Below are 19,993 nucleotides of genomic sequence, written 5' to 3'. Positions count from 1 at the left end.
GGTAAAGTCTTCATGTCTCAATGGAAGGTCAGACATTGATTTCTTGAGGTAAGTATGGTTTTCATCCCGTGTGTGGCAAATTTCACTGGAGTTTCATCACTGACTTACTCAGATCATTGGCTAGATGACATAAAATGGCTGGTAATTACACTACAAAGAGTAATTATATGAACTTTCCTTGCACAAAGGCAAGTAAATTTGAGCCTTATTCAATATTCTCTTAGGGAAATTTTTAATTAGATATACCATTTTGTTTAAAAAGAGAAACATTAGAAGAAAAATATTCAGAAGTAAGGGACAGAAAAACTTGCTATTCACCAGTTTACTGGAATTACACAATAGAGATCTCACGTGCTGCTACTTGATACAACTAACTTTCCTGAGTTGAAATGATTTCAGGAAGACCCACACACAAAACGGCCTGCACAGATCTAATCCATAATCTAGACTCCCCCTCTCAAAATATTTTTTTAAAATAATGTTTCATGATCCTGAAATAATTGGTGGCCGTGGGATGCCAGATGTAAGACATTTCATCTGAAACCTTTTATAAAGTAACCCAAACCATTTGCTTCAGAGCATCTTCCCTGACACCAGGAAAGACTTTTGGTCCTGGGTTTCCATTTGGCGCTTGGACTGACTGGCTGCTCTCAAAAAACGGAAACATATGTGGGCACAATGAAGGCAAAGATTTGGAAGTCAGGCAAAGGAATGTTCTTGTTCCTTTGTAATCCTGTGTGTTTTTTCCTTCCCCTAAGCAACAGGTATACTAAATTTTGGTGACTTTTTGTTTTCAAAAGCACAAAATTGATTGCTTTTTGTGTTATTTCCCAGGACAAAAATCTAACTTTAGTAACCATATTTCTTTACATTTTGATAACAATTTCTAAAGAAAAATAAAGGTTCGCACACACTCATTGAAACAAGGAGGAGGAGAGAGATGAATTATCATTATTATTATCATCATCATTATTACTAAATAGGGCTGAAGGAACTCACCTCTATACATCAAAGAGAAAGAATTGTCTTACAGCTGATGGGACCACAAGGAAAGTGTGATTTGAGATGGCTAACAGCAGAAATAAATTAGGATTTTCTGCTCTAATTTCACCTTCCACATAAACCCCTCTGCTCTGGATTTGTGCTTTTCTAAGTTGTTTACATAATGCATAGGCGCAGACTTTGTTTCAAGTTCATGTAAGAGCAGATGCCCTTACTTAAGGCTGAGCAAAGAGGAAATGCATTCCTCCTAAAAGTCTAAATGCAACCTAGCCCGGATTGTCTAGCATACTTATACAGACTGCCTGCTTTCAGGTCAATCCTAAAATAGAAAGAATTTCTCTCCAGAGGTGTACATTTTGAAGATTATAAAACTTTAAAATCAACTTGTTTCACATTTCAAAACTCATTCCTTTTAATGCCAACAAAAGACCACCAAGAAAGTTTTTCAGTTTGCCTCCTAAAATTTGCCACCAGGAAAAAAAAAAAAAAGGCTTAACAAGAAAATTATTTCTCCAGTTTTTATTAATTAGTTTTTAAAAGTTTGCAGAAGATGAATTCAGCATGTTGTAGAATTATGTTATAAACTGTACTAACAGATGCTGGCAATTCTTGTGTTTAATGATTGAAAAACAAAATATGAAATAAGGAATATTTATTAGAAATATTTTATATTGCTTCAATTTGGTTGTAACTGATACACAGCTGAATAAAACCATGAAATCGAAAGAATATTCAATCACACTGGGAAAGTGGACTTTTTAAAGGGGAATGAGTGTTTGAACTTGGACAAAATTGAAGTGTTTAGAAAACAAATAAAAATGACTATTGCTCAAAAAAAAATTCTGGTGTGGGTAGTCTTGACATTTTACTAAGAATTTAGATCTACAAAGTGCTTAACTTGACCTTCCACAACTTAAATGTCTGAAATTAAGCAGGAGCAAAATTTAAAGGACATTTGTCTTTTTGGTTTTTTAAACACTTCCTTTGGCTTCTTCCCTTTTTTCTCCCCCAATAATTTATTCTATTTTTCTACCTTTGTACACACAAACCAAGTGTCCACCAAATCAGGCACCAAAAATCAAGAACTCAAATACAATTCACTCAGGCTGAGCTTCAACAGCAAGTACTGACATTTTTATTAATTTTAACTTTTTTTTTTTTTCCAGAAGAAACAAAACAAAGTCTCTTGGGTCAGATCAGTAACCATTAAACGAAAAACAAATAAATAATAAGTTAAAAATAGAGGCAATGTGTTAAAATGAAGGAAGAAAGTACTGCTCATAACCAAACTCTGTCATCTTAAAAAAAGAAACATTTCCACAGCATATCTGATTCAAACAGAAAGCTTCTCCTTTACATTTGAAAGAAGTAATTCCACCTCAAATTCACATTTTCAAAGAAGCCCCTAGCTTTCTGCATCTGAGTCCTACAACACTCTCCTTACCTCATTGAGGTAAAGCCAGTCCACATTTACCATTTTTCTCCCAAACATTGCCACTGAAGCTCCTTGTAAATTTCAGCACAACTCAGAATTGTCACCATGGGTTTAGAAAATGACACGTTTCAGATATCACTCCCCAGATTGAAAGATTAAAAAGACTTTGCCCAAATTTAGGGGCAATAAGTGTGCGTGGGCTCGCTCAGCAGCCACAGTTTTCAGCCCTTGCAGACTAGAAGGTTCTCCACGAGTGCGGACACCACCCGGGCATCCAGCGGGTGGGAGGGGAGTCGCCCTGCACTTCTGCCCATCTACTTGTGGAACTCTTTTGACAAGCATGTTTCTAGACAGATTTGCTCCTAATAGAGTAAAAGTCGTCCAATACTGCTCATCTCCATCTTCGGGAGATCGACCTCACGTGTAATTATCATAGCATCAACCAACCCAGCTGGTATTTAAATAGTGAATGGGGCGGGGGGCAGGGAGGAATAAGTCGCGCGTGAAAAACTCCTGGTGTAAAAATCAGTGCAGAACTCAATGCTCGAGGAACAGAAAAACACATTCAAGTCTCCGTCCCTGGAGAAAGGGGAGAAAGCTAAGCGGCGGGGCGTCGCGACCAGCAATCGCGATACTCAGTCTGATGTCGCTACCGAGCAGAACCGGACCACAACGCAAGAAATAAGTTTTTTCCGGAGCCAAGAGCTGCTCCGGATTTCAAAGTTAAAAAATGAGCTCCTTGGGGGTGGAAGATGGCGGGGGCGGGGAGGGTCTGGGAGAAGGGTCGCCACTCGAGGTCCGGGGCAAACGAGCTCAGCCTCCTGCACGCCGCGAGCCGGCGGGGCCGCGGACTGCCCGCTACCCGCGCCGAGCGCCCACCGCGAGGTCCGGACGCGCCGCCCGCCCGCCCGCCGGCCCCCTCCCCCGCCGCTTCCTCTCGCTCTCCCAGCCCCTTCCCCCACGTGTGGATGACGTCAAAATTCCGCGAAAAAGCCGCGTGGTGGCTCCCCCAGCGGAGGCGCGATTCCGCCGCCCAGCGGCCCCCTCCCGGGGGCGCCTTGGGGAGGGCGAAGAACCGAGTCTGCCGGTTCCTTTTCCTCTGGGAGGCACGGCCCCGCCGACGCCGGGAGCCTGACGCCCCCCGCCCCAAATCGTATTGGAAAATTCACTTTCATAAAGCAAATGCATTTCCAGAGCTGTTTTCGGCCGTGTGAGGCGTGCCCTGCAGCTGAATCAGACAGGAAGAGGGGGAAGTTCGGGTCTTTTTATTTTTTATTTTATTTCCAAGGGAGGGGAGTAAGATGCTAGGTGGGTGAACAGACGGCAGACGCGCGCCTTCCGAACCCACGCCTGTGGCATCTGCTGCCTCCGGCACACACCCGGGGTCCAAGCCGAAACACCGAGAGGGCACGTGAATGCACAGGCCAGGCGACTCTGCCCCGCTGGGTCCCGAGCGCCCGGGGACGCACCGGCGGCGGTGAGAGGGTCCCGGAAGCGTAGCCACACCTGGAATCGCACTGCGCCGGCATCCGGGAGCCTCCTGTCGGCTCGTCCCCACCCACCCTCTTCCCCTGTGCTCGCCAGTTGCCGACCTGTCCCTCTTTTCCTTTCGCACGTTTTTCTAATTTTCATTCACTCCCTATTACCTCCCAATTCCTCTTGCTATACCTCTTCTAGTTCTCTCCTGGTACTCCGGGAGCCCGGAGCCGGGATGGGGACACGTCCCATCTCCTTTTAAGTAACCGTCGGGTTTTCGGTTTTGATTATCTGACCATCCATCCCTCAGTGGAAAAACATGAACACTAGTCTTTGGGGGAGTTGGAGGGAGGGCGATGGTTCCCATTCCTGAGCCTGAACTGACACCCCTGCCCCCACCCGGTGCGGAGGCCGCGGGGCTCGAACTCGAGCAGCTGGGAAGCTTTGAGACGTCGGCGGGATCACCTAGCTGGCCGGCATCCTCCAGGTGAGCTTGGCAGTATGTGTGCTTAGCGTTGCAGGTTCCTGCAGAAATGTGCCTATAAACACCCAACACCCAGCTGCACCCTACACCTACAGGGTTTTGTACACTTTCCAACCGAAACTCCAAAACGCAGGAGTAGGGGGTGGGAAGCCGGCAAAGGAGGGAATAAAAGTCCAATAAAACTTGCGTTCTCTCAAGTTTTTATCACTGATCCTACAAAGGACACAATATATATATATTTTTTCCTTTAGGATGAAAAAGGGAAAAGGAAGAACCAACATTCCCCCCCCACCCCCCTCCCCCTCAGGGACCAGTTTTGACTTCAAAGCCAGAGCCTCGGGCTTGGGCTTCTTCTCCAAACCTAGTCTACACTCAAAGAAAACGCGCACGTTTGCCCAGAAGGCAACGTGCCTTTTCCCGCGTGCTGGGCGTAGTGCTTTTTAACAAGCAAAATTAAGGTTTTAACACATGGTCGGAGTGGCGACCAAAAGGGAAAACTCAGTTTCCAGTCCAAGCCTCCCGGAGACATTCCTGCCAACCTCCGCACCCTCTCACGCCCCACCGCATGGGCTGGAGACTGAAGCTCGACCCGGGGACGGATTCGATGCGAGGTTAATGTTCGGGAACAGCCCGTAATAGGAAGGGGAAGTGAATGGGGAACTGGAAGAGGCGAGCCTGCCACGCGGGAAGCGTCCGAACTCGCGGGTCTCGGTGAATGAAGAGGGCCGCGGGGAGAGGGGGCATACGCCCGCGACCCTCTGCGCCCCTCCCCTTCGCAGCCACCTCTCCCCCGCCCCGCTCCTCGCCGGAATTGCTCCGGAAAGCCAGGCGGGGGCGGGGGGGGGAGGAAGGGACGAGAGCGCCCTGGGCTCGCTCCACAGACTTGAGGACTCGCCACCCAGGTTCTCTCCCCAGGGTGGGCGAGGCCCCAAGGACGACCACCCGCCTCCCCTCCGACCCCCCCCTTCAGGAGACCCAGGGCCCGGGATGCAGGGAAACTGCAAGGAGGCGGAGAAAGACTGCGCTCGGCTGGTTATCAAGTGATGTCAAGAGGCTGGAAGCCCTCGCCGGCTTCTGTCCTTGCCTGTCGGGTTAGATTTATACTTGAAAATACCTTTCACCCCTACTGCCCCCCCCGCCCCGCAGCTTTCTTTGATCCGCTCAAAGGTACCTAAGGTGAAGTCTGAGTAATTCCTTTATGGGGTCTTAAAATGTAAGTTAACGTATTTATCCAGAGTGACTCAAAAGCTTGAGTCGGGAAGTCCAAGTTGACTGAAATCAATAGGCAACTGTTACGGACCGACTCTGTTCCGAGGAACACTGTACTCGGCCGAGTGTCATCCGCTGCGCAGGACTGTTTCATTTTGAGTTTGCAACTTGGGTTTTTCAGTGCGCTCTTTTCCTTCCCGAAAGCTAATGGCTTCCCCAGCAATTAGACTTTTTCCTCGCCCGACCCCTTCCCTCCCTTTCTTTACATACTGTAGATTGGATACTAATTCCTGCGGCTATTGATAAGGTCGCAGGCCTCTCCCCAGCCCTCGCCCGCCCCAGCCCCCGCGCTCCCTCCGCCCTCCCTTGGCTTCCTTTTGATGTAGCGGGGAAGGCGTCCTACTAAAAAAAAAAAAAAAAAAAAAAAAAAAAAAAAGTAATCTGCCCGGTAACAATCAGCGCGCAGTAGCAGGAGCCCCAGAGCTATTGGCTATGCAAATAGAGGGAGGGGAGACGGCGCCCCAAACTCTTCCTCACCCTTTTAAAGCGATATCCCCCCCTTTCCCCTCCACCACCCACCCCTTCCGCCCCACCCTCGTTTAAAGGGGCTGGCCCCGGGGCCTGAGTTAATCGCTAGCACTAGCACCTCTGGTTTATTCACTCTCCGCCTTCGCTATTCCACCTCCCCCCGCCTTTCAGGGAACCCAGCGAACAGCTCACCCAGCACCCCCACCCCCGCTTGCTCTCCACGCCCCGGTTCGGGCCCCCTTGCTCGGCGAAGGAGGTATTCGGTCGACATCCGCGTGTCCAGGGAGCCCCGACCCACGCCATGCTCGCTGCACGTGCCAGCTCGGCCCACAGGCTGGGACGCTGGGCTCACTCCCCTAACTCCCAAAGTGAAATAACACTGAGAGGCAGGGTAGGGGTGGCGGGAGGAAGGAGGTGAGGAAACGCCACCATATCCCCTGTAAAAGCAGCCTTGACCCGAGGATGAATTTGAGCCTGTCAGAGCCGCCTGCGCTGCCAGCGTCTCCACCGCAATCCCGCTCCCGGGTAGAAAGTCTGGGCTGGCGAGTGACGCGTGAACCCAAGGGGTCGGCGAGGATGCAGGCGAAGAACCAAGGGTGGCAGTCTCGGGCCTCCGAGGAAAGGAAGGGGTGGTGTTCCCTGCGCAGGGGGAGCCAAACCTAATCCCTCCCTCGCCCCCTCCCCTCCCCCTCCCGGACTATTTCCTAGAAAGCTGTATCAGTGTGGCCACGCTCGGCGCAGACACCTCGGGCGGCTTGTCAGCAGATGCAGGGGCGAGGAAGCGGGTTTTTCCTGCGTGGCCTCTGGCCGCGGAGGAACCGCTGGTAGCCCTGCCCCCTGCCTGCAGCAGCCCTTGCCGCTTCGCCGCGTCTCCCAATGGCGTCCGTAGCGCCCCCAAGAACAGGACGGTTTCTGCTCCAGGGTCACATTCTATCACGTCGGAGAAGCCGCCCCCTCCCTCCTAACACCCACCCCTTCCTCTTCTTCCTCTCCACACACATCGGCGGGGGGCGGGGGGCGAGCAGGGGGACGTTGTTCTGGTCGCTTTAATTGGGCTTTTGAAGCTACTTCGAAATGATTAGGAACATATAAATTTCAGGGACATAACCTTTATCTCTGGGTATGCGAGGTTGCTATTTTCTAAAATCGTCCTCCTTATTTTTCACTTAAGGAATCTATTTCTAAATTGTCTGGGCCCAGCCCATCTTCAAGTAATCTACCCGTCATCCTGGATCTTAAATATTTGAGCAGGAGTGTTAGGATCAGTTTTGAAGAAGCCAAAGTTGGAGAGTTGTATTTTGGTCTGATACACCTAGAGAATGTGAGAAATTAGAGGGAATAAATAAGAAGCGGTGTTTTTTTGTGGGTTCCCCTATCCGGGGCCCCAGGCATGCGGGGCTGGATGGAGGGAGAGGGCCTCGGAGAGCTAAGGAGAGGGGTGGGGGAGGCGGGGGACCGCGTTTGAAGTTAGGTCGGGCCAGCTGCTGTTCTCCTTAATAACAAGAGGGGAAGGAGGGAGGGAGGGAGAGATTGAAAGGAGGAGGGGAGGGACGAGAGGGGAGGGAAGGGGAGGAGGAACCAGAGAGGGGAGCGAGGCGAGAGGGAGGAGAACTAACTGCCCAGCCAGTTTGCGTCACTGCCTCGCCGAGCAGAGAGAAGAGCGAGCTGGGGAGAGCGAGACCAGTTTGAAGGGGAGGGCAGGCAGAGTTAGCAGCCCCCGAGGCTCTCCTCTCCCACCGCCCATCCCTTTCCTCTCTTCTTCTTCTGCTTCTCTCTCAGCTCTTAACTTTCCCCCGAGAACCCCCTATTTAGCCAAAGGAAGGAGGTAAGGGGAACCCTCTCCCCTCCCCCTCCAAAAAAATAAAACAAAACTTTTCCAGTCCGGAGAGAGCAGGGGAACGATTGGGCACCGGGTTGGCCATGGAGCTGCTGTGCTGCGAGGTGGACCCGGTCCGCAGGGCTGTGCCGGACGCCAACCTGCTCTACGACGACCGCGTTTTGCAGAATTTGCTCACCATCGAGGAGCGCTACCTTCCCCAGTGCTCCTACTTCAAATGCGTGCAGAAGGACATCCAGCCCTACATGCGCAGGATGGTGGCCACCTGGATGCTGGAGGTAGGTCCGCAGACAGACGCTCTGTCTGTCCCCACCCGGATTCTCGCCCCCTCCCCCGCAGGGACCCTAAAACTGGAAGAGGGCAGTCGCCGCGCTCGCCTCCCAGCTCCTGTGCGCGAGGTTACCCCGCGCCCTTTGGCGAGACGCGTGGCTTCATTTCTGTTCCTTGCAGGATGCAAGATTAACTGGGGGAGGGGGAGAGGAGGGAGGAGGAAAATCTGGGAGAAACGAGGCTGTCCTGGGGCGGGGGTGGGGGAGCATCCCGTGCGCGTGTGCTTGCATGTGGCTGCCTCTTCTTCCCACCCCCATCCCGACCTGTCTTTTGCGAAGCTGCGGCTGCTTTCGGTGCAGTGAAGAAGGGACTAGGAGCGTGAAATCGGGAACCAAAAATAAAAAAACAGCCCCCCAAAAGGCCAGAGCAGATTCGTCCTAGCCTCAGGTCCCCGCATGTGGTCGCGACTCCGCGTTGGCACTTAAGGGGGGAGGGGGAGGGAGGAGGGAGGAGGAGAGAAATGGGGAATTCAGGAGCCCCGGAAGTCATATTGAAGAAACCTGTGTTTTAGGGGAACCCAAAAGACCACTTCTTTACCCTTGCTCCAAATCTTTGCCGAGCAAGCCGTGTGCCCACGTATGCACAGCTCTGGACCTGCCGTGGTTTCGCCATGTTGCTTTGCAAACTCCGGTTGGAAAGACTGGAAAACGTCGCCCTCTCGCCCTCGCACCCCGTTATTCCGGCCACCCCACTTCTCATAGTGCCCTCTCCCCCCACCCCCACCTCACAAAGGTTACTTACAGTTTGGCTTTCCAGTTTCCTCGGTGCGGAGATTTGGGTGGGGTAGGAAGGGGGGAGGAGGTGTGTGTAGGGGAGATATCGGGGCACCCCTAAAGGAGAGGTCAGCGTCCCCCGGCCTCTCTCCGGCGGCCCCCCGATCCTCGTCTTCCCCCAGCTCGTCACCACGTTCCCCAGTTTCTGCCCTTGTGGGCCGCAGCCGGACACTCCCGCCGCGGCGCTCACCCCTCCAAGTGTCCCCTCGGGATCCAAAGCCCCAGGGGTCGAGATACAGACCTTCCCGGCACCCGAAACCTCCTTTTCGGGAAGCCTGCATCCTCTTTGGGGTTTTCACGCCAAAAGGGCTTTTCTAGGATATTTCCTCGATTTTTAATTATTTTTTGAAACCGTCGCCCCGTGCTCAGACTCCAGCCGCCGAGGCTGCGGCGCTCTTCCTCCTCTGCGCCCTCCCCCTCTCTTCCCCACCTCTCCCCACCCACCCCCCCAATAGCGGCGCCTGGGCTGCGGGGACCCCTCGGGAGATTTTTTCCAATTGTCGGGAATGATAGAGCAGGGTCTGAGGGTCCGGATGGGACCAAGAAGGGGACCCCCGGAGCTTCCAGAATATTTTTATTGATTTTTTGAAAAGATGACGAAATCCAAAAAAGAGAGTGAGTGAGTGAGAGTGAGCGAAGAAGTGAGGAGGCAAAGGGAGCGTCGCGGAGCTGCGGCGGCTGCGCGCATTTCTTTGCCTCCTGGTTCGGATCTTGAATTCCCCTCTTTTCTTAGGCTCCTGGGGAAGACCCAAGCACAGATGGGCTATTTAGATTTACCCCAATTTCCTCGTCTTTATTCCTATCACATAGTCTACTCCCCTCCCCCTCCCCACAAAAAAATTAAATATTTTTTGTTGTTTCCATGGATTATGCTTTTTCTTTTTTTGTCTCTTTTCCTCATACTGTTTTCTCCTGCCCCTCCCCGCGCTTGCCCACTCCCATTGTAGGTCTGTGAGGAACAGAAGTGTGAAGAGGAGGTCTTCCCTTTGGCCATGAATTACCTGGACCGCTTCTTGGCTGGAGTCCCGACTCCTAAGACCCATCTGCAGCTTCTGGGTGCTGTCTGCATGTTCCTGGCCTCCAAGCTCAAGGAGACCATCCCCCTGACGGCAGAAAAGTTGTGCATTTACACTGACAACTCCATCAAGCCTCAGGAGCTGCTGGTAATGACTGTCCCCTTTCTCCCTCCATTTCTGCTCTTCTTTTGTGGCTCTCTCCAGGCCTAATATGCTTCTACTCACCGCTCCCCAAACCAGATTCTTAGGATGCAAAATTAACCCACCACTGGAATTTTCACACTGATGGGAGATGTCTTTTAACATTAGGTTGTGTGTATCCCTACTGTGTGCCGGGCACTGTGCTAAGCACCGAGCCTACATCCATGAAGACAATCCTCACCGAGATTTGTTTTGTGGAGATTCATTTGCTGTCGTGTGCGTCTGTGTGCACATGTGTGTGCGTGTGTGTGGGGGAAGCTTGGAACACAGTGATGACATTTTAATTAAATTCCGATTTTTCAGTCACTGAATTCTGAGAAAATAGTCCAACTTCTTACATGATAGGAATGTGTCATGGTCTGTCTCCTAAGAACCTAGAGTTGAAAGGTAGTGTCTTACCTATCTATAAAGTCTCGAGACGACCTGCACATAGTAGCTGTTCACTAAATATCAGCTCAAGGACTTTTGAGCAGAGTCAAAATTTGGCCCTTTATTGGAGGAATCTGAGGCCCTGGTTCCTAGCTCCAGTGGATCTGTGACCTCTGTACAACCACAGGGGTCCTGTCTTGACTCTGGTTTTCTGCCAGCAAACCTTTTTCCCACCCCGTCTAACTTTTTTTTCCCACCCCGTCTAACTTTTTTTTCCCTGCAGCTTCACACTTAAGACGTCAGTGTTTCAGCAGAACTGGAATGGTAGAGCAGCTCCGAGGCCCACCTTCAGTGGTCTGCACACCTTTCTCTGCACTGTTTAAAAAAGGGGCCCCCTCTTCCCACCCCCTCCCGCTCCTTACAGGCAAGGCCTGCACGAAGTCCACAGGGCTGAGAGTGGCTGCTAGAACTGAGCTCTTTGTGAGGGGGCCTTCCTTTCTGGGGCTGTGCTGCCATCTAGTGGCAGACATGTGCAAGGATAGAATTGCCGAGAATGTAGAGAGGGGCATGAATGACTTCACCTTTGAACCACTGCCAGATTTCAGCTGCTTCTGGTTTGGTCTGAGAGGCCCAGAAAGGTGCTTTCTTCTGGGAGATCTGCTTCCTTTAATAATGGGACAAGTGGAGTGGTTTGTACTCACATGCGCCTGTGAGGAGGGAGGGCTGGAATTTTAAGCTATATTTGAAGACCCTGGTTGTTAGTAGTCTATCAGGGGTTTTTTTACCCCACCTTCTGTAAAACGCCAAGGCAGACTTCAAGGCTTGTAAAGAAAAAATTGCTAGAATTGGGAACCAGTTTGCTTTTCATTTGGTTCATTTATTTCAACGTGATAGTGGACTGAGGTGTGCTTCGGAACAACCCCAATTTTTCCAGGACCAGCCAAGCTCATTTATGTTGCTCCAGACAAACCTGCCTTTTTCCATTCCCTGTCTCTTTATCCGAGAAGTTGGGGTCTGGAAGAGTCCTCGTATTTTATAAATGAGAAAGCTGAAGCCCAGGGAAGGGAGGGATCCCCCCAGACCACACAGCCAGTTAGTGCTGCAGGAGGGGGATGGGGCTCTGGTTGCTGGCTCTGCAAATGGAGAAGAGTCGGGCATCTTGGAGTGAATGGGACAGTGGGGTACACTGCCGCGCTGGTCTCTGCCTCTCATTCTTCTTCTGATGATTGATTGATAGGCCTGTTTTCCCTCTGATTGCACATATTTTTAAGGTTTTCTTTTTGACTTCTTTCCCTGTGACCACAATTCCCCCAAAATATCTCCATAAGGCAGAGAAACAAGGTTTTGCACTAGGTGGGCTGTGGGGAGAGGCCCCTGGGGGAGGGGATTGATTGTCCCAGCATTTGGACTGAGAGATTCCGTGACCTTGGACAAGCGCTATCACCTTGCCCAGAATCATGTCTAACTGCAAAACGAGGTTCCTCGTGGGATTCTGGTCCTTCAGTCACAATGACAAAGGCCTGTGCAACATCTAGGTGAAAGGCTGCTCTCTGGCTGAGTATCATTTCCCCAAGATTTCTGCATTGTATGTCGAGGGGAAAGTTTTAACAGCAGAGAGAAAAATGGCACTTTTTGGCACCAACTACAAGCAAGCTAATTGGCTGCCAAGGATTTGGGTCAAGGAACCTTATTTTGAGCTTTATCTGTGTGCATCATTTCTCCATGAGGATTAAAAAGACTATTAATCCAGTGATAGAGACATAGACAATAAATTACTACCAAAGGGCCACAATGACCTTGGCAGTGTCTTACTGTAGGTGCGACCTTCTGGGTGGGCGGGCAACAGCACTGCGTGGAAATCAGGGTGGGTGGGAGTAGGGGAGCTGGAGAGAAAACGATACATAGAAGAGAGTAGAATCTTGGCAGCTGCCACCTGGGCCCTCATTATTCCCGTGGAGCCTGACGTCTGAAGCATAAGAAGAGCCATCAACAACTTCAGAGCTTTAGGGGCACTTGGACGAATGGGCCCGCCTTACGATCTGGCAGCGTCCTAATGAGCATCATTAAAACTGGTCTGGATCCCAACCCCCAGCTCCAACACCAGGTCGGCCCTCGGGTTTTATACTCTTCTCTTCCTCCGTTCCTCACCAGGAGTGGGAGCTGGTGGTGCTGGGGAAGTTGAAGTGGAACCTGGCAGCCGTCACTCCTCATGACTTCATCGAGCACATCCTCCGCAAGCTGCCCCAGCCCAACGAGAAGTTGTCTCTGATCCGCAAGCACGCACAGACCTTCATTGCTCTGTGTGCCACTGGTAGGAGCAGCCTGGAGCCAGGGGAGGCCCGAGAGCCCTTGGGGGGGTGTTCAAGGGGAGGCCGACTTGGGTACTACCTTGGGTTTGCGGGTTTAGGGAAGGGGTGGTCCCATCTAATCTAGAGTCCAAGGTTTCATTCCTGGGCTGGTTTTCCTTTACTTTATCTGAGCTGGTATATTCTCTTTCTCTGCTGAACTCATAAATGGTTTATGAGGACAGGTGTGGTAAGGGAAAAAAATTGTGCCTGTTAAAATATTCTTTATGATGTCTAAAGTGCTCTTTGAAGATTATATATACTGCTCTCTGGTTGTGTTTGAATCTTTAATCTTTTGAGGAAAAGGATGGATTGGAGATAAGTCCAAGAGGAAATTTGGGGGGATGGGAGCAAATACAGGTTAAAGGAACACCGTCAAGATAAATGTGCTGCTGCCCTGATAAGTGGTAAGGGAGGCCGAAGGAATTCTTTTTACTGTGGGGCATTTATAGCCTTCTAGCTGTTCCCTCTGCTGGTCCGGCGAGTGAACCCGGCTGGCTTGCAGCAAGGACGGACTTTCTAAGCCTTGGGTCCTGATGCCTTCCCTTCGTGCACCCGGGTTGTGATTTGGGTTGCAGCCTTTCTCGTAGCAATCCCAACTGGCTTTCTCATGTTAAAAGCTTTCCACTCACCATGTTGATCCCACAGTTGATACATAGTTCTTATCGGCCCGGTTGCTTTCCATTTTCCTAATAAACTAAAGGCAGTGGTTTGACGCTGTCTCATTAAACTGAACTTGGGACAGTTTCTACTGTTTCTTTCTTGGTAGTGGCCATGGTAGAGACCCTGGAACCTTAATCTTCCGGGAGAGACGTCAGGAGTTCATATTTTCACACTCAGAAATGTTAAGCAAAGAACTGACCATTTGGGCAGATCTTTCGCCCCCAGGGGGCGGGGGGAGGAGTTCAGCTCAAGTTTGCCAGGAGTGCTTGAATGGCATAGGTGGGACTCAGGGGTTAACTTTTTCCATATCTTGTTACATGTTATTCATGAGTATGTGCAGATGATCATACAATATGCAATAGTGTATATGCTTTGTGTTCACGGTCAAAAGGTCAGGCTTTGCTGCTTATCACTGGATGACCTAGGGCAGGCTGCGTAACTTCTCTGAACCTCAGCTTTTTCTGCAAAACCTGCCTGTTGATACGTGATCCTACAGCATTTTCAGGGTGGTTAGGAAAATGAAAATGAGAAAGAGATGATATGCGATGAAGTACTTTGTAGACCAAGGACTGTGCAGGACGACATGCCTCGGTACTAACTGTGAAAATGCCACTGTCTCCGATTTTAATTTGTTCCAGCTCAGATGGATATGATGGCCTTTCCAGCCGCCCTCATCTGATTCCAGCAGGACCCCTTGCTTTGCCTTCGCTGGTTTGAATGTAGGATTCCAAGCCACCCATGTTTGATTCCAGGGCACAGGTTTCCTTTCGCTGGTTTTGTTTAGTCCTGCCCTTCCAGATCCAGACCGGGCCTCACGGCTTCCGTCTGTGCCCTGTGCCCCTTTGGGGGAGAGTTAGCTGCCCTTCCTGCAGCCCTGGGGGACGATTCTTCAGAGCCCCCATGGATCTTTGCTGCCTTTTAGACAGTAGCCATTCTTTTGCTTCCTCCCTTCTTCTGCTGTCTGGCCTGGGCCTGAGAGGTCAGTCCCTCATTGACTTTTCATTTTGTCTCCCAGGCCTGGCTGTTCCCTTCCTCTCTGTTATGATTCACTCTGGGGGAGGGGTCAACCAGTCTTTTTCTCTGGCCCTAGGACAGCTGACCCCCGACCCGCAGCTCGGCCGTTGCCCAGCTGTTGATGGCCAGAGTTCTGCTTTGACCTTGTCTCTTGACTGACAGATCTTTTGGGGTCTGTCTGCCCGTTCCTCCTCTCTGATCTCTGATTGGAGTAGGGATGGTGGGTAGAAATACCCAGGCATAGGCAGATCCCCAGATTCTGTAAAGGTCCATTTTCTAAAATTGAGGATCCCATCCCCCACTCTTGGCCTTCTTGCCCAGATCCTTGGGGTGGCAGCCAACTTTGGGGCCAGAGTAGGGAGCCTGGGATTCAAGGACTGAGGACAGAGGTCTGAGGGGAGGCAGAGGAAGTCGTGAAGACTGCCTTTTGGGAGCCTTGAGCTAGCTTTGGGCAGGAGGTGGGGAAGGATGGGAGAAAGAACATCTCTAACCAAATGAAAACCACATGCCGAGTACTGAGCTCAGCCGTGGACTGGTCAGAGCAGAGGGAGGCTCTCAGAAGCTTCCTGGGTCTAGAAAGGATGGGCCTGGCTCTCAAGGCATTTCTTTCCTGACCTGCACTTGAGCTTGGATGAATGACTGAGTCACGTCGAGTCACCACTGCATGGAGGTTTACAGCAGTCGGCCTGACAGAATGAAAGTCAAGGGCTGTTTTTCTTGGAGGAAGCACCTTCCAGTTAGATGAGATTCCACATTCTGGGGCCAGGGTGTGACGGCTGGGTGAGAGCTACCCTGCAGGTAGCGGGGGCGGGGTAACTGAGGACCAGAAGTAGGCAACACCAAGACCCTCCAGCCTGTTCCTTAAGCGTCGTGCCCTCTCCTGTCCCCCCAGTCCTGGATAGTCTGCCGTGGAGCTGAAGCAGCAGCTGCAGCCAGGGTCTTGGAGCCCCACAGTGGGTCCGGGGAGATGGTAGCCGGGCTGTGGGGCTAGTTTATGGGAAAAGCTGGTTGTGAAAGAGCTGGCTGTGGTTCTGCCGTCCGTGTGGAGAGCGTATGTGTGTGTGAAAGGGGAAGAGAGCGGGAGAGCACAGAGAGCAGCGGGGAGGGTAGTGGAGCGTCAGTCTTCCTCTCGGGGCTTGAGGATGAGATAGTGGTGAGACGAGAGGTGCCCCCGTTCCCTTCCCTGCACAGCCCCAAATGGCTTCTGGGAGCGAGACTGCCTCCAACTGCCTGGCACCCCTCTGCGGGCTGGTCCTGGTCAGTGGAGGCCTTGGGGGTGAGGGGGCGACCTTTATAACTACCAGCTCCTGGTACTCCCTTTGCTAGAGCTTTTGATGCCCGGGAAGCAGAACTGAGCCTTAGTGTTCCCCTGGCTGTAGCTCTGATGGTAGAGCCCCTCAGGTCTGCAGATGAGGAAAGAAGACCACTGGAGATGACTCAGGATTGTGCTCTGGCGTTGGGAGATTCTTGATGCATGATATCATGCTCAACAGATGATTCCAGTTAGTCTAGAAGGGCCAGTGGCGTTGAGTTTGAGCTTGGTGCGGGGGTGGGGAGGAGGTGCTTAGCTCCCTGCCCCTGGCCACCGCCGTCTCCCCTTTTTGCCCAGGAGCCCCACCTCAAGATGCTGTACTTCGCTCTTGTGCCACACACACCAGTCCTGGGCTCCCCACCCAGGGCCTGAGCCCCAGAGACAATGACAACTCATGTGCTCTCCAGGTCCTCCTGGCTTTACCTAAAGGTGTTTCCTGACTTTTCATCCCCAGGTGGTGGTAAGACAGTGGTGGCTCAGAGAGGGTAGATGACTTGGTCCTTGACTCAGAAAGGGAGGTTTGCCTCAGTGGTTGTCAGAAGGGAAGAATTGAAACCGCCTTTCCATCTGTGAGCCTCTGAGCTGCCTCCATGGCTGAGAGGTCACGGGGCTGAGGGGAAGTGGTGTGTGGAACCGGGAGTCTTGGTTTTTCTGTGAGTGCGCCCCGTGGGGACAGGCGGTGTGAGGAGGGCTATCTCATTTCCTATCTGGCTGTAGATGAATGAGGAGCAGGCTGCTTGCTGTTCTCCAGCCATCTCCCCCCCTCCACCTCCCCTGAGGCCTGAGGAGTGAAATGGCCTCAGCTGTCAAGGACAGGGCGTGCTGAACCTATTCTGGGGGTGGCAGATGAGATGCGTGCTGCTGACGTCATTTGTTGGCCAATGAGCACCCAGGGTTCTGGCCTTTTAAACTTCCACCTGACTGCAGGTTGGGGGGGGGGAAGGCCTGACTGGGGCTTCCCTATTTGTCTTCAGCCTCAGAACAAGTGTCTCTCGCCCCCTAGTGGCGAGCAAAAGCAAAGCACTCACTTGTACACTAGGCCTTGCCACTGGAGCCAAAACAAGCAGGGCTGGACTCACCGCATAGGGCCGGGTAATCCATGGTCTTAAACCCGTCTAGCTCAGAACTCTTTCTTCCGTGAAATCTTACCAAGAAGGGCAGGTGCCAAGTTGATGACTATGGAGCACTTCTCACGGCCAGATTAAGGAGCCCAGCGGGGCCCCGAGGAGCTGCTCTGGTGGTGAACAGCTCGTGCTTGCTGGTGCCATGGCTAGGACTGAGACCTGCCTCTGACTCCTGAGCCAGGGCTCTTTCCTCCACTTCTGATAGGAAAGACGACCTTGTCTTCCTTGGTGGGATGTGGGAGGTGACCTTGAGGAGCTAGTCACCTTCTGGTGAGTTATAAAGAGCACTGGATCCAGAGTCCAGAAGACTCGATCTTAACCCCAGGCCCAGCATTAGACATTAGACAAGTCTCTTAACCTCTCAAGATTTCATTGATTCACCTGTCAAAGGAAGTGTTTTGAAAGAGATGAATTTGGAGTTGTTTTTTATTAATACCTCACCATCACTACCACGGGGATGAGCACACAGCACCCGAGGTGCCTGTGCTCATCTGTAGAGCTGGGATCCCCCTAGAGTGTGCCCCTTGCCTCCACCTCCTCATTAGGAGGGAGGAGGTCATGCAGAGGCTTCTAGTGTGTGGGCGTTGTTCTTGCCTCTGGATGAATATGGGGTACCCTGGGAAGAGAGTTGCCAACTTCTGACTTTCACTCATTGCATGCTTGTGAGCTCTTTCCATTCTCCTGTGGGACCTCGGTTTCTCCCACTCCTGACAGACCAGCAGGAGGCTTTGGGGACTCAATGAGGTCATTTCTGGGGCACACACATGATTGACAGTGGAGGATTCTCCAGGCAGCCCAGAGCTCTCATTCTTCCTGGCCTCGGCATGCTTGGCCTGCTCTCAGCATCTGCCTGCAGTCCAGGGATGCTGGGCACCTTTCTCCTCACCCCTGCAGATGCTGAACAGAATCTCCAGCAGTCAGAGTTGCCCATCACAAGCCCATAGGAAGTTCCAGTGGTAAGAATAGGGATGGTGGTGACGACGATGGTGGTGGTGGTGGCTGACGTTTATTGCTTACTATGAGGCAGGCACTGTACTTTTACATGGATTGTTTTAGTCAGAGCAACCCTGTGAGGTGGGTATCATTATCCTTACTTGAAGGGGGGAAAACGGAGGCTCAGAGAGCTCAGTTAACTTGCCCATCTTCACACAGCTGGTAGGTAGTGGGACGTCAGCCTCCACGCACTGCACCTTCTGATTCTTGGACCTTCTTGACTCTGCTGTCTAAATCCTTGCCAGCTCCTTGGAGAGTCCTCCTAGGTATCCCCAATGCTCCTGTCCACTTGAGCACCTCCTTTCTTTAAGAAGTTTCTTGAGAAGTTACCCATGTAATACATACTTAGCCATTTAGGACGCACCATGCTGCATTGTATTACTGTGTTTTATATCTTGGGGGAATTATCCGTGCTGCCTGGAACAGGGAGGAACACGTTGTAATAACTCAATCTGGATGGGTCCCTGGTCAGTTAACTGCCTCTCATTCTGCTGCAGGAGGAGGGCTCTCAGGAAGTCACAAACATCTCTCCTTTCCAGGTGGGCAACTGAGGGTGGAAATAGACCCTCACCCCTGAGTGTGCCTTCTGCACCAAGATGCAGCTTACTGGCATTTTTCACCAAGAGATGTAGAGATTTGAGAGGTTTTTAGTTGGTTTTTATTTGCTAAAATAAAATAATATTAAAAGAAAATTTTACGAACATATTAGTATTTCCCCTTCCTAATGGTAGGAAATTTTACGAACATTTTCTGCGTATCCTCCCAGTGCATCCATATGCATGTGTATATATGTATTTATATATTTATGGAAGATTGCAATCTTGATCATAGCAAGCGTGCATGAAGTTTTGATTTTTCTGCCCCCTTCTCTCAAGTGGATATCGTGAGCATCTCTCAATATGGTTATGCAGCCAAAGTTTAAGGTTTCCAGGAATGGCTGAATGGGTTGGGTGGAAATTTCCACGGGTGAGTGTAGAAGTTGGCTAAATAGAGCTAGTACAAGGACACGACCCTTCAGATGTTTCATTCTGGTGTTTTCCTCTCTGCTGTTTCCCCTACCAGCAGAGAGGGGGTGTCCCTGCAAGTGGTGGTGGGGCAGCCCCTGATGCCCTGCAGAACTAGCACTGCTCTGTGGGGACAGATGCCTTGTGACTGCTGGCTGGTGGAAGCCATGCTATTTCTATTGTCTCGTACTTGTACTTTTTCTTAGGACTCATTCTTATTCCAGATCCTTAAGTAAAAGCAAATTAGAGCTGGAAGGCACCTGGGAGATTAGTCAGCCTACTGTCTTCCAGCTTTTTACTTAAACCCTGAAGGAAGAAATACATTTTATAACACAACTCAGGATACTCATAAGGGTACGTCAAACTGATACAAAAGTTTCTCAAAACAATACCTACTCTTACTATATGCATTACTTCCTGATACTTTCTATCCTATTCTGTTCAATTAAACAACAGAAAATGCTGGTCACGACCGACAAATGAACTTCATGGCCCGTTAATGAGTTGCAACTGGAAGTTTTAAAACTGCTGATGTAACTCATGTAACCCCTTTTTAGACAAACGGAATTCCCAGGCTTGGAGGGACGAAGTGACTTGCCCAGGGTCTTGCAGTGTGGACCTGGCTTTAGTGCTAGCGTCGCCTCCTGTCTGACTAACTCAGAGGAGCTGGGCAGTTGCCCAGGGTTCTAGAGCAGACACTGGTCTGCTGCTCTGTGGGCAGCGGAGGAGTGGCACAGGGGCTGGCCCAGCTTCTAGCAGCTCTTTTTCTCTTGCCACTGGAGCACTCTGCCCAGTCTGTGCCCCTCTGAGCTGCCAAGAGGCAGCCATGTTCATGCACACAGTGCTCCCCAATTCTGGGGGCAGCGGACAATGTCCCC

At 51.2% G+C, this 19,993-nt stretch overlaps 1 protein-coding gene across 1 annotated transcript in view; it reads left to right on the top strand.

Annotated features, from left to right (window-relative positions):
* The first annotated feature begins 7,778 nt into the window (after positions 1 to 7,778).
* CCND2 (cyclin D2) overlaps positions 7,779 to 19,993 on the top strand; it is a 29,627-nt gene continuing 17,412 nt past the window's right edge. The window contains exons 1-3 of the mRNA XM_058559024.1: positions 7,779 to 8,249; positions 10,022 to 10,237; positions 12,812 to 12,971. Coding sequence (XP_058415007.1) covers positions 8,055 to 8,249; positions 10,022 to 10,237; positions 12,812 to 12,971 — 571 coding nt within the window. The 5' untranslated portion in view covers positions 7,779 to 8,054. The remainder of the gene's footprint in view (positions 8,250 to 10,021; positions 10,238 to 12,811; positions 12,972 to 19,993) is intronic.

Source organism: Diceros bicornis, chromosome 17 (genome assembly GCF_020826845.1).
Source record: "Diceros bicornis minor isolate mBicDic1 chromosome 17, mDicBic1.mat.cur, whole genome shotgun sequence".
NCBI classification, from domain to species: domain Eukaryota; kingdom Metazoa; phylum Chordata; class Mammalia; order Perissodactyla; family Rhinocerotidae; genus Diceros; species Diceros bicornis.
This window is presented reverse-complemented; position numbering and strand designations above follow the sequence as displayed.